The sequence below is a fragment of the Lagopus muta genome, chromosome 4 (assembly GCF_023343835.1).
Source record: "Lagopus muta isolate bLagMut1 chromosome 4, bLagMut1 primary, whole genome shotgun sequence".
Classification (NCBI taxonomy): domain Eukaryota; kingdom Metazoa; phylum Chordata; class Aves; order Galliformes; family Phasianidae; genus Lagopus; species Lagopus muta.
Genome location: NC_064436.1, coordinates 49,588,480 through 49,601,475, shown reverse-complemented (window position 1 = coordinate 49,601,475; position 12,996 = coordinate 49,588,480). Strand labels below are relative to the sequence as shown.

General features: G+C 42.3%; 3 protein-coding genes across 3 annotated transcripts in view; all 3 read right to left on the bottom strand.

The window, feature by feature from the left end:
- Window positions 1–12,358, bottom strand: part of UGDH (UDP-glucose 6-dehydrogenase) — a 13,417-nt gene extending 1,059 nt beyond the window's left edge. The window contains exons 1-11 of the mRNA XM_048942449.1: window positions 12,207–12,358; window positions 11,574–11,742; window positions 9,554–9,655; window positions 8,039–8,239; window positions 7,744–7,941; window positions 7,088–7,235; window positions 6,144–6,238; window positions 3,203–3,333; window positions 2,372–2,505; window positions 1,154–1,245; window positions 946–1,056 (exon numbers count right to left, since the gene is read on the bottom strand). Of these exons, the coding sequence (XP_048798406.1) occupies window positions 946–1,056; window positions 1,154–1,245; window positions 2,372–2,505; window positions 3,203–3,333; window positions 6,144–6,238; window positions 7,088–7,235; window positions 7,744–7,941; window positions 8,039–8,239; window positions 9,554–9,655; window positions 11,574–11,735 (1,374 nt within the window). The 5' untranslated portion in view covers window positions 11,736–11,742; window positions 12,207–12,358. The remainder of the gene's footprint in view (window positions 1–945; window positions 1,057–1,153; window positions 1,246–2,371; window positions 2,506–3,202; window positions 3,334–6,143; window positions 6,239–7,087; window positions 7,236–7,743; window positions 7,942–8,038; window positions 8,240–9,553; window positions 9,656–11,573; window positions 11,743–12,206) is intronic.
- Window positions 1–12,996, bottom strand: part of RPL9 (ribosomal protein L9) — a 93,515-nt gene that overhangs the window by 21,718 nt on the left and 58,801 nt on the right. The gene's annotated exons all lie outside the window — the stretch shown is intronic.
- On the bottom strand, window positions 12,260–12,996 carry LOC125692559 (translation initiation factor IF-2-like). Its single transcript, XM_048943241.1, has 2 exons — window positions 12,908–12,996; window positions 12,260–12,668 (listed from the first exon to the last, which is right to left on the bottom strand). The coding sequence occupies exons 1-2, from the start codon at window positions 12,994–12,996 to the stop codon at window positions 12,260–12,262; spliced, it is 498 nt and encodes a 165-aa protein (XP_048799198.1).

Sequence of the window (12,996 nt, the reverse complement as noted above, 5' to 3'; positions counted from 1 at the left end):
TTCTTCCTAATATCCAATCTAAGTCTCCCCTCTTTTAGTTTAAAACCATTCCCTTGTCCAACCTCTACCACACCCTTTAAGAAGTTCGTCTCCCTCCTGTTTATAAGCTCCCTTCAAGTTCTGGAAGGCTGCAATGAGGTGCTCTCAGAAACTTCTCTCCAGGTGGAAGGAGCTCAGCTCCCTCAGCCTTCCTGCAGGGGAGAGGTGACCCTCCTCTGGGCCTGCTTCAATAGTTCGGCCTTTCTTATACCAAGAAAGCAATGCAGGGCAGACACAAAGCACCAAAAGATAAAGTATTCTAAGTTAAAGAGTTTAACTATTTTAAATAAGTTTAGCAGAAACTTAATGAATATTCTCAAGATGGACATAGAAGTTACCTCAGCATGCTCTGAAAAAGAGTTGTTTAAGCAAGCATGTCATATTTGCCTATAACAACTTCACTGTTATCTCCACAGCAGTTGACAGCAAATTTTAATTAAATTACATGTAAACAAGCTTATGTTGTTCAAGCAGGTGTAAAAAGAAAAAAGATAAAAGAGGAAAATCTGTGGCCATTATGCATGTGAACAGTGTACTCAGGAATACGTTACATAAAGCAATTAAAACATACATCCAATCTGTCTTGCTGATTTACTTGTAGTCTTGTCCAAGGATTTGGTAACTGCAGTTTTAGTCAAGTTCTTTGTCTGCTAGAAGTGGTTCAAGACTTGCTTATACTACTGAGTATTGATGGCATAGTCTAACATAGCTTGATTCTTCTAAAAGAACAAGAGATTTAAAAGCAGCAGGTAGAGAAGCTACTGAATGTGGTAGTGGAAAAACTCATTCAGATTTAAAGCCTCACATGAAGACAACAGTTTCCCCCTCCTTGCTATTCAATCACTGCAGTGAGCAAAAGCAGAAGGATTAAATAAACCCCAGAAGCAGCAGCATCAAATTGGTTACCTGAAAGCCAATGACTTGTAGCTCATTATGAAGATCATCAAGAACTCTCCTACCATCAAATATAAATGCAGGCTTCAGCATCTTCTTGTGAATACGCTCATAATCCAACTCCTGTGAAAAGCAATTACAGCAGAGACAGGAAATAAGTCGCCTAACACTATCTTTCATTCTTCACTTAAAAGAAGGTTGATGAAGGTGACATTTTTACCTTAAACATGTCCCATTCAGTGCAGATTACAAGGGCATGAGCTCCATCACAGGCTTCATATGGATCTTGACTTATAGTGACCAACCGAGACACTGTAACAGAAGGAAAATAAAGTCTCATCCTGCAAGAATCTGGTGCATCCCAACAAGATTTTCCTTTGTCATCCTACTCAAAGACTCTTGGGTTGCTTATCTAAACATGTCTTCTGTCACTACATTTGTCACTTTGATTTTACTTGATGAAAGCAGCTTGTATCCAGCATTCGAACAGATAGAATCCAGGCACTTAAGTGTCTGAAGTTAAGCATTCAAATTTAAAGAATGCAGTCAAATCAAAAGCATCTCTAGAATTGGGAGTTACTACTGACTGACCAAATGCCAACTCTTATCAAGGTCATTGCTTGTACAATATCAGTACTTAACACTTAATTCTCAGTTCACACCACAGTAAATAAGTCTGTGTGGGCTGCATTTGCTTGCCTCAGAAGCCTAAAGGCAGCCCTCCCGTCACCCTCAAGGTCCAAGGAGATGTGAGGTAACATACACCTTCCTCATCACGGGCCATTTTCCTCACTTCTGGAAACAACTTGATCTAGGTCTTCTCCCCCAACCACACACCATCACTGGCCTGTCCCTCCCACTAAAGGGAAGTAAGAAAAGGGGTCCTAAAAACCCTTTGTTCCTCCAAGAGACTTGTAGTTAAAGACAACTACTTTAAAAACTTCCAGTTTGAATGAACAGATTAATTAGGAAGCACTGATAAATGAGAAAGTAATACAGGGCAGGATGCTCTACAGTGAATTCCAGAATTATTTCTTTACTTCTACTTTACATAAGCAGACAAGACAGGACTCGGGGTAAAAAGGAGCTCACAGAGCAACATTAATCTCCCTTGCAATTGAATGTTCTTGCTTGTCTTTCCCTAATTTATACAGAGAGAAAATTCTTTTCTATGTATTCAAGTGAGCATTTGAGAAAAATATACAATAGTACAGAATTAGCATTAGCCCATAAGAGCAAAGGGGAAAGAGATAATACTGTAATCTTTGAGCTAGGCCAATCTTCTACTTTGATAAGTGTAACTAACAGCACATCATTTCCATGATGAAAATGAATACATAATATTTAAATAGACCTTGTGTATTTTGAGAGCAGAGTTTCTTCTGGCTGTGGTGTGGGGAAGATAGTGAGCGTAGAAATTTAATGTAAGCATCCTTACCTTGGTTGTCTTCTGAGACACCTGGATGCGAGAGATCCAAGATGATTTGTTCCTTCGGTACTTTAGGGTCATAGATATGGAGCTTTGCTCCTTCATCCATTAAATACTTGCTAATGTAGATGCTAGATGACTCTCTGCAGAAGAGAATTAAACAGTTAAAGAACCAGCTGGTATGTTTTAATAATACAGATCCTCAATTGCCGTGAGGCTCAGTGTCGGAGCTTTATACTAGTTTTATATGAAATGTCTTAGCAATAATCTATGCCAGCAGCAAAATAAAAGTCTTGAGGAAGGTCAAGGAGAGTAATTTTAAGAAGTTTGCATCTCTTTTGCTGAATCATGTAAGAGAGAGGTACCAAGTCCCAGTACTGCTACTGACCATAGGTAACAAGGCATCACTCCTAAATACGTCATGCAAATTGTACTTGGAGAGAATTGTATCAACACTGTCTCTTATAAGAAAAGAGAATTAGCCATCCCTGGGGAAACAAAGATGGAATTTTGGCTTCTAATAGCAATTTGAGTTAGCTGCAAAAGTGTTAGCATTCTTTACTGGAAGGACTCAAGAAGCAGCTTTTACTTTTGCAAATTAGGGACTAAATAGAACAAGCTACCTGTTTAATTTCTGAATGATTCAGGTATGTTGTAGAGATCAAGAATCAACTGTCTCACCCATTTAAGAAGCACATAATACAGATCTTTGATTCAAACAAGATTAAGGATCCCATATCTGACCTGCTTTTTTTAACAGAACTGAACTTGTGGGGTTTAGCTGCACAGCTGTATCTAGTGCAGGGATTCCATGTTAATTAATTGCATTCACTTTCTTACCTTGTGTCCCCAGTATCTTTCTTGAATGCAAATCCTAAGATAGCAATCTTCTTATCAGTGACAGTATTGAACAAGCTGTCAATAATACGGGAAGCAAATCTCCGCCTCTGATAATCATTCATGTCTATCACCTGAAGTTATAAAAAACATTATGGCTCAGAAGAGAGCTACTAACTATAAACCAATTGTACTAATGACCAAGCCAAACTAGTCACAAAAGTTTAATAGATGCTTGAGAAATGAAGTATTTTTATTTAGTGTCAAATAATCCACAGGTAAGTTCAGTTAACTTAAAACTTGAGACACATACAATTTTAATCCATGACTGCAGATGCATTTACAGCCACACACACACACACAATCTAGTTGAAGGGCTAGATTTTTTGTTATTTTATATTTAATTTAAAAGAAAAAGATAAAAAAAAAACAAAAAAAAACAAAAAAAAACACAGCTGTCCAATTCTAGGCAGAAATGTGGAAAGCAGTTGCAGTGTTAGAGTGTCTGATGTTACCTGGACACCCTTTTGCTAGACCTACACTTCCCTACATGCCTCTGGCTACTGTAAGAACTCTGTATCTTATAATCCACTTTAAGAGATTTCAGTTCACAAAACTCACATTGCTGAAGCAGACTTTGAAGTGTCTTGCTTTTGATGTCATATGGAAATGTGTTCATCCAGCCTGATTGTTCTAGTGCTTTCCTCCCGGCCTGCTTCATACTTTGACCCCCAGCCTTTAACTCACATGGCACCAGATCACCAGTAGAAAAGGGGAAAAAGGCTCCTCACCTAGTCAATATTTACCACAAACTGAAAAGAACTATTTTTTCCCTATTGATTTTGAGATTTTCAACCCAAAGCAGGAATCAACAGCAACCTGCAAAACATACAGTGTAAACAATGCAGTTGAAGGATGGTGGCAAACTAGGTTTCTTCAAGTAAAAGAAGTGAAAGCAGTGAGATTCTGTAATTCAGCAAGGTGTTGTAAAGGGAAGGACATGACAGGCAGTGATGGGCAACATAGGGATAGCAGGCAACAGGGCAAGAGAGACATTTCTTTCTGTAGGTTCAAGTGCTAAAGACGACAGTATTAGAGAACCTTGTCCTGTCTAAAGGCCAGACAGAAGAAAGTTCGTATTCTGGGACTGCTCTGATCAGCACGTCCTTCAGACTTCGTCCAAGGTCTTCCACATACGTGCGCAGGGCTGAACTACTGACACTGTGATGCTCACATTGCCAAGGAAGGGACTCACAGAGTTGCTTATTCAGGTGCTTATGTGTATTACAGGATGACCAAAAAACATGGGCTGAGGTAGATAGATCTCTGCAAGTTGACATTGCTCTGAGGAAGCAAGAGGCACAGGTAAGAGCTCATATTACATGAGCACAGCACTCTCTACGTTATCCAAGCTGTGCAGCAGCCATTCTTGCTATCTGATTTGACCACAGCTTAAGTGACTTAGAAACACTGCAAATAAGTGCTCTCAGGAGAGCAGGAAAGCATTGTGGACAACTAGTTTAAAGTGGTTTAAGAATACAACCCCTTTGACTTGTGCTAAATAAAACCCGAAGGACAACAAATCCAGCGAAGGGTCTGGAGCACAAGTTTCATGAGGAATGGCTGAAGGAAATAGGATTGTTTATTCGGCAAAAAGGAGGCACAAGGGAGACCTTGTTTTCTACAGCGATCTGAAAGGAGGTTGTAGAGAGGTGAGGGTTGGCCTCCTCTCCCTGGTAAGAGTGATGGAACAAGAGGTAACAGCCTTGAGGTGCACCAGGGCAGGCTTGGGTTGGATATCAGGAAAATTTCTTCAAGAAAGTGGTGAGGCAGTGGAACAGGCTGCCCAGGAAAGTGGTGGAGTCACCGCCCATGGAGGTGTTCAAGAATCAAGCAGATGTGGCACTGAGGGACATGCTTAGTGGGCACAGTGGGGATGATGTGACAGCTAGATCACATGATTTTGAGGTCTTTTCCAGCCTTAATGATTCTGTGAAAACACTCATGGAGAAAATGGTAAGTGTTCCTATACACTTGAGCTGCTAACATATCAAGAAGGTTGTCTTCTCAGAAGCATACTTGGAACCAAGAAGTCTAAACTGAAGTCGTCCCTTGTCTCTTTCAAGACAGTGTTTTTTCCCCTCCATTATTCACCATGTTATTAAGATAACATGATTAATTCCTGCTCCAAGGATTGTCTATCATCTCCTCATATCTTACACAGATTAAAAGCAACACAAACAGATCTCAGGGTCTAGATTCCTTCTCTGCTATACCAGAGCACCACAGTTCTGCATTAAATCAGATCCCTCCTGGGCACCTGCACAAGGTTCATGCAGTATGTTAGACTCAGCTCCAATGACAGTACTGCAGTTCTCTCTACCAGGGACTGGACTGTCCTAATGAAAGCATTTATGGAACATACCAAACCAAACATCTTCAGAGGCAGACAGCATAAAATCCAAGTCTTTATTTTCTCAAGCAGAGAAATATATCTAATATTATTATATTAGATATAAATATATATAACACAAGGTTTCCTGAGACTGTTTTTAAGTAGAAAATTAAAAGTGACATCCAACCAGGCAACAGATAACTAGAAAGCAGTATGAGGGACTTTTTGGGGAAATAGACTCCTGCAAAGCCAACAGAGCCAGGTTATGCTTGTGCTTCACATTTTCTATTACTGCTTCTAGACAACTTCACAATTCATTTGCTCCAGACAAGTTAATTAACTCCAAACAAAGGCTAAGATTCCACAAGTATCAAGTTACTTTTTTTTTTAGGGTTCTCAGCCCAACCCCCCAGCATGGCAAGTGCTTTTTAAAAGTATCCCTGCCTTAACACCAAGGCACAGAAGAAGCATGTGGACAATGCTCTAAGGCTGAACATTGAAGAAATATCATTCTGTCAAAAAATAAATGCAGAAGTTTAAAACTTGTACCTGTTGCCAGTAACGGGCTACTTCAGGTAAGTTCAGTGCCTCACAAAGGTACACTAAATTCAGGACATCTTTCTGAAAACAGCTGCCTCCAAACCCTGAAAAAGAGGACTGTTACTTTAGAAGTAGCTTGTATTAGCAAGGTACTACTCCAATCTTTGTAATCAAGTAGCTTTTGGCAACCATTGACAGCATTATAGTTTTTCTCCATCATATCACTGCTGGTAAGTGGAAAACCTTACGAATCTCCCAGAATCAAACTCCTCAACCTGCTTTTTGTCAGTTACAAAATCCTGAGGTTTGCCTCAGATCCCATTTAAATCAAAACAAGATTTAAGCCAGGCTCAGAGAAACAAAGAGCCTCTAGACAGCAGAATTATTTACTTTCCAGTAGTACCACCTAGAGAGGTATGAATATTTCTCAGAAGAAGCATGTAAAGGGAAAGTTATGTTCTCCCCTTCCTCCAAACGGTTATCTATTCACAGGCAGGAACCAAAGATCACAAATAACTAACAGAGGTTTGAAACAATTAATAGAAGGATCCTTGACCCTTAGAACTCAGTCCCAGAAGTAACACAACATAGGCTGAATTATAATAACCCAGTGGAAATTCTGGTAATGCATTTACTATTTACTTTCACTCCTGCATGTACTTAGAAAAGATATTCAATATCATTATTCTCAAGCCATGCCTTCTAGCATGAAGGCTGTATGATTTAATCTCATTCCTTAAGCCTCTAAGTTTCTTGTAACAGTCACCACTACCACATCTTATTACAGAGGTTAGAAGTGACCATCAAGTGTTCTAGAGACATCCCCTTTCCTCAGGCCACTAGAAGCCATTCCCAAAGAAAACTGGGAAGACATTTTGCGAAGTGCCATCATCTGTGACACCTAGGAGAAAAGAAAAAAAAAAAAAGAAAGAAAAGAAGATTGTTTCACTCACCAACACTGGCTTTCAGAAACTTATTTCCAATTCTTTGGTCTGTTCCAATAGCTCTTGCTACTTCTTCAACATCTGCTCCTGTAGCTTCACACAGAGCACTGATCGAGTTAATGCTGCTGATTCTTTGGGCAAGGAAAGCATTAGCTGCCTGAGAATTTAAAAACAAAATAAAACATAGTAGAGAGTACATAGAGCTCAGTTCTTCCGGAAACCAGGATGCCCACAGATCAACGAGGAGCTAGATACTAGAGTAATTCCTCTTTCAATACAGTGTCTCAATGGCATATATAATAACTCAAAAATACTCAATAAGTAGCAGTAAGGAGTGTAAAAGTTCTCATTACCTGGCATTTATACCAGCATAACAACGTAGTACTAAAGTTGCAGAGTTGGAAACATTTTACAAAGGTAGCTGCTCTACTGGCTATTAGTAATAACTCCTATTATTAATAAGAATAAAAGGCAAGGAGCTGATATCATCTGTTAACTCAACTGAGATCTCTGGAAAAGATAAATATCCTTTGACATATACTGGGCCCTCCAATCCCAGATGTCTTTCCTATCTGCGCCACCCACTTTTTGTAAGAGTCTGCCTAAGAGCTTTGTCTCCCTTGCATCCTTCACTGATTGCAGTAACAGCAATGAGTAACACTAACCAGTTTAGAGAGTTCTGATGACCAGGTATTGGTCGTGAGGATTTTTTCTTTAGGCACCCAGTGCTCATAAACAGCGCAAAGAGCACGGACAGCTTTCTGTCCTTCTGGAGAATCATCACCACCAATGAGCACCCTATCTGGGTTTTTCAAGTCCTTGATTGCTGTTCCTTCTGCAAGGAACTCTGGGTTAGACAGCACCTGTAGGCACAGAAATAAAGTGTAAAACAAAGAACAACACACACACACAAAAATTTTGAAAACAGCAGCCTGCTTAGAAATCTGATATTATGCTTACCTGCAAATCCAAGTCAGGCTTAGTATTAGCATCAAATATTCGACGAATGCTCTCTGCAGCACGTACTGGAACTGTGCTTTTCTCAGTGACAATCTTATAGCCATTTGAGTTTTGTACAATTCGTCTAGCACAAGCTTCAATGTATTTCAGATCAGCTGCTCGCCCTTTTCCCATCCCGTAAGTCTTGGTGGGAGTGTTAACCTAGTTACAAAAACACAGCCAGGGAAGAAATGTTTTAGGTCTCTTCTCAATTTCACCTATTCAGTAGGTCTTATGTTATGACAGATGCTTTGCTTCCCCGAGCCCAGTTTGGTCCTACCTCACAATTACTCTAGTTGCCATATCAGATGAACAGCTATTAGCTTTCTTAGTCACCATTTTGTTCTCACTGGCCTCTATTCAAACAGAACTCAAACAAGAGCAATTCATAGCAGCTCTGCAGGCTTCTGCAAAACTTAAGCCTTATATTCTAGACACAGCAATAATTTCTTTATGCTTACAGACAGTCATCTTTTGTTTCCTGTCCCATGCTGTAAGTATAAATATTACATGTAGAATCTTGCAACTAGCAAGGCAATTATGCTTTCAATCTAAGTGTAAAGCTGCTGGAAATCATTACAGTGAAGTATACAGAAAGCATGCAGGAAAGCACTTCTAGATTAAGACAGAGGATCCTTTTCACTACAGACTCAAAGAAATAGCAACAATGTGTAAAACACAACAGCATTTCGTCAGTCAGTGACAGGAAGCCAGGTGGCAAAACGTGGGTTGTATCAGTGGCAGTCATCCAACCAAGCAACATTCACTCTACCCCTCAATGGAGAAAAAGTCAGAAAGAGAGCTCTGTACTGAGGTGCCCTAACAAAGAGGGGACCCAAAAAAAGGAGGACTTCAGTAACAAAACCCAACTGTGACCCAGCAAAACAAACAGAAGTCAGTTCTTTTAGGCTTCACATTATAAGCAGTATGACCTTTCCTGATAAGGTTATGTCTGACTGAACCTGCTTCCTAACGGTGTCATAGCTTAGAAATTGTGATGTGATAAATTTAATGAAGGATATTATGGGAAAACCCTGCCAGCTCCTATTTCATTAATTCACAGGATTTTCAAATCTTCTAGAAATAAGCCGCCTTTGTAACCAGTGATCAGACTGGTTACATCCCAATCTAGGATATTTATATTTTAATATAAATATTAAAACCCCTTGGACCTCAGTGCATTACAGACAGAACTGCACTATATTCTGCTCTAAGGCCCCCTGCACCTTGCCAAGACAAATATGGGCATTATCATTTTGACCTAGGGCCTGTTGGTCTGCCAAGTACTCTCCTGGCTAGAGGAAACAGATTGCAAGATAACACTAATAAAAAAGTTTACTACTTTTCCCACAGTACACAAAGGAAACAAGAAGTTGGTGGCACGGTGACACAGCATGGCTAAATGAATCCTTATGAGAAAACAGAGGACTCTTCCTAGTTTTGTTAACACAGCAAAAAGAATAAATACAAACTCACAGAAATAAATACAAGATCAGCCTCTTTGATGGCATCATCTATACTGGTGGAAAAGAAGAGATTTCTTCCTCGACAGGACTCCACCACTTCTTTTAACCCTGGCTGAAAGAAAAAAGGAAAAATAAAAACCACATAAAAAAGAAAACAGTTGAGGTAAAAAATGACGTACATTAGTCACTCAGGGCACACAGAGCAGTCAAACCGCTATGCACAAACAGATGGAATGTCTTTTCAGGTACAGCGATGCTTTTACTCCATGTTGCATGTTTTCAGTCTGTCAAATGTGAAGTACCCTCTGCAGCTCTATATAGGGGAGAATTAAAAACAAAACAAAACAAAACCAAATCCTGTTTCCCAGTCAAAACACTCAAACTGTAGTCTCAAAGATTTCATCCACACTGAGCTGCTATTCACATAAGAGATTCTAGGTGTCAGTTATTTACATGCTTAATGCTGTTACCATCAGCAACAAATAGCATTTCTCTACAAGTGGTTCTTTAAGTAAGGTCAAGAAGGAATCTTAAAATATTTCCAAGGCTGCAGGCACAAAGAGGTGTTCATAGCTCTCCTTGTCCCTCAGCCACGCAGTCCATGATTTCCTAAACTCACGAGCTCAAATCTAATGAACTGACTCAGCATTTAAAATAAATATTCTCCCGTCAAATTATCAAGCCTGAACCCTCTTGAAGAAAGGTTGAAAGGCAGGAGATAAAGACAACACCTTTTGTCAACTGCTCATGTTTGGACAAGGTTAAGTTTATATCAGAACCACACCTGCATTGTGAAAGCAACACAAGCATGACTTGGTGAAATTCTTTCCAGGGCTTAGGGCACTGGAATACTTTCCCTTCTCTTAACACATCCACTTACAGGTGCATGAACAATCCTCTGTAGTAGAATGGACTATGGAATGTTTTAATTGATCTGTGACAAACATATCCAAATGAAGGCTTTATGTTTTGTTTGAAAAAAAATCAAATCACACATTGTAAACTGGTAATCAGCCTCCAGTTTGTTAAGATGCCCATCATGACAAGCGTGAGTAATCACTAGGAAGGCAAAAGTTCACTGTACAGTGAAAGGGAGGAGGGAAAAAAAAAAAAAAAAAAAAAAAAAAAAGCAGAAACTTTCTTGTGCAAGACATTTTTGCTGTCTTACTTTATACCAAATATTGAACTGAAGAGGAAAGCAAAGGTTAGCATAAGCAGACCAGTCCATCAAACAGTCCCAACTGTAACCCCTCTAGGATGTAAATAAAAAGGTAGCTCACTAGAAAGTAAAGGAGTTTCCTTGTACCTTCTGACACCGTGAAGAAAAAGTTGAAACAAGAACGAATTGAGTAATAAACAGAAAGCCCTGTGTCTGCAATGACTCAAATTTACAACAGCCTGAACTAATTCTTGGCAGTTTTTGTACATTCTTCATAAGTAAAAGACACCATTCCAGGAAACAGATGTGTTGAGTTGTTTTTTTTGTGCATGGGCTTTAAAAAAAATTTAAAACAAAAAACAGAAAAACAACAAAACACCCCATCTAAATGTTAATAGAAAACAGAGTACCTACTTTCGTGACCTTCATTCAAATCCTGCTTGCTAATCTGAGCATGATACACATTTTCCCATGAATACATATGACAAAGGAAGTCTACTTATCTCTGTTCAGAGTCACGCTATAGGCTGTGGCTTTTCCCTCCTGCAAGCCAAGCCTTAGAGCACATTATGATTAAACAAGGTCCCAGGAGAAAGTCAGCATCATTTAGTACAACTAGAAAAACAGTTTCATTTTTCATTACTAGGCTCTTGGTACAGAACCTAGATACTTTCCTGTACCAGACATATTCAGTTATTGTTTCAAGAAACTGGTTTAATGAGTGGCAGTGACACACAGCTGTTCCAGAATGCTGTCTTTAAAGGACATTGCTATGCCACACTTCCCAAGCTTGGGAAGAGGGCCACGTGAAAAGTGCTGTGCGGTGGGAGGGAAGCAGAAGAACAACTGAGACAATAGGGGACAAGTTTACCTCGTAGATGGGGAGCGTGTCTGAATTCCAGGCATTGATTCTAGCTTCGTTGACATCTACAACAGTGACTTGGATTTTAGGACACATCTGTGCAATAACGCTGCAGGTTGGCCCACCGACATAGCCAGCACCGATGCAGCAGATCTTCTTAATCTCAAACATGATTGCTCTAGGAAGAGGGGGGTGGGGGAAAAGAACCAGCAGTTACAAATGAAAGTCAGCGGCCAGCCATCCGAGCTCAAGGATCTCGAATCGTCAGCGCTCTTCTGTCGGGCTGCCACAAAGAAGCGCTTTCAGAAGACCGGCTGTAAGGGGCGAGCTGCAATTTACGAGGACGGCTTTCAGACCTGCCCGCGCCAGCCTCATTCCACAGGCACCGAGGAAACGCTCCTGCGGTCCGTTTGAAAGCCGGCAGCTCAAGCAGCGCCTCCAGCCAAGGAGCCGCCCGGGCCGCGGGGCGCCGAGGGGCGGCGAGCGGCCGTGAGCCAGGCCTCATCCGGAGGGGTGGGCGGGAGGCCGGGCCCGGCTCCGCAGCCCCTGGCCGGGAACGGAGCCGCCAGCCCCGCAGCCGCCAGCCCGAGGGGAAGAGGCCCCGCCGGACCGCCTACCGCACCGCCAACCCCGAGGACTCACCGCCTGCGGCCGCGGGTCCAAACGAAACGCCGAGGCGGAGATGCTCGAGAAGCTCAAGACGACGCACCGCTAGGCGCGGAGCGGCTATTTAAAGGGCCGCCGCGGGGCTGAGGCGGCCGCTTCATCCCGGGGAAGCCGAGCGAGGCCCGGCCCCGGCTCCTCCCCGCGCAGCCGCCCCGCCCCGCCGCCGGCGAATGGGCGCCGGACAGCTCAGGCGGCTCCGCGCAGGCCCCGCCGGGGCCCCCGGGCGCGGCTGGGGTCTTTGGGCCCGGGCTGGGCTCTGATGCGGTGCCTTCATTCGGCCCCGGCCACGGGAAGGAGGCGAGCGGTGCCGCTGCCTCAAGCAGCCCGGCGGGCTCCGGCAGGCTGAGCTGCGGCGCCGGGATTCGCGCCTCGCCGGCCGGGGCGGCTCGAGCAGTCACCTTTCCTGCCTCGGGCGGCTCTGACCAGAGAGCTGAGTTCCTGTGGCAAAAGATGCCCGTGAATGACTTTTGGCCTTCCAGCTGCGCTCGCTGGAAAAGTCGTCCTTCCTTTTCTCTCACGTAGTACAGAGCGCTCTCAGCAAGGATAGGTGGTTACAAAGTGGATAGGTAAATACAGAAATACAGATGTGTGAAGTCCGCGTGGCAAACGGTGCCGTGACGAGGCGGTGCAGTGAACTCTGCTTACCTCCCTCGCACTGGGGGCACTGCCCTGCTTACATGGGGGCACTGCCCGGCGATCTGATGGCCCTCTGTGTTAAAGTCCTTCGGTGTTGCTCATAAAGTGCTGCCTTGTTCTCATGTGACAT

Bases quoted from the DNA above. Each gene is read 5' to 3' on its own strand.
- LOC125692559 (XM_048943241.1), bottom strand. From the start codon at position 12,996: ATGTCACATGAGAACAAGGCAGCACTTTATGAGCAACACCGAAGGACT. The intron at 12,669-12,907 runs GTAAGCAGGGCA...CTTTTGCCACAG, and splicing joins TCGCCGGGCAGTGCCCCCAT to GAACTCAGCTCTCTGGTCAG.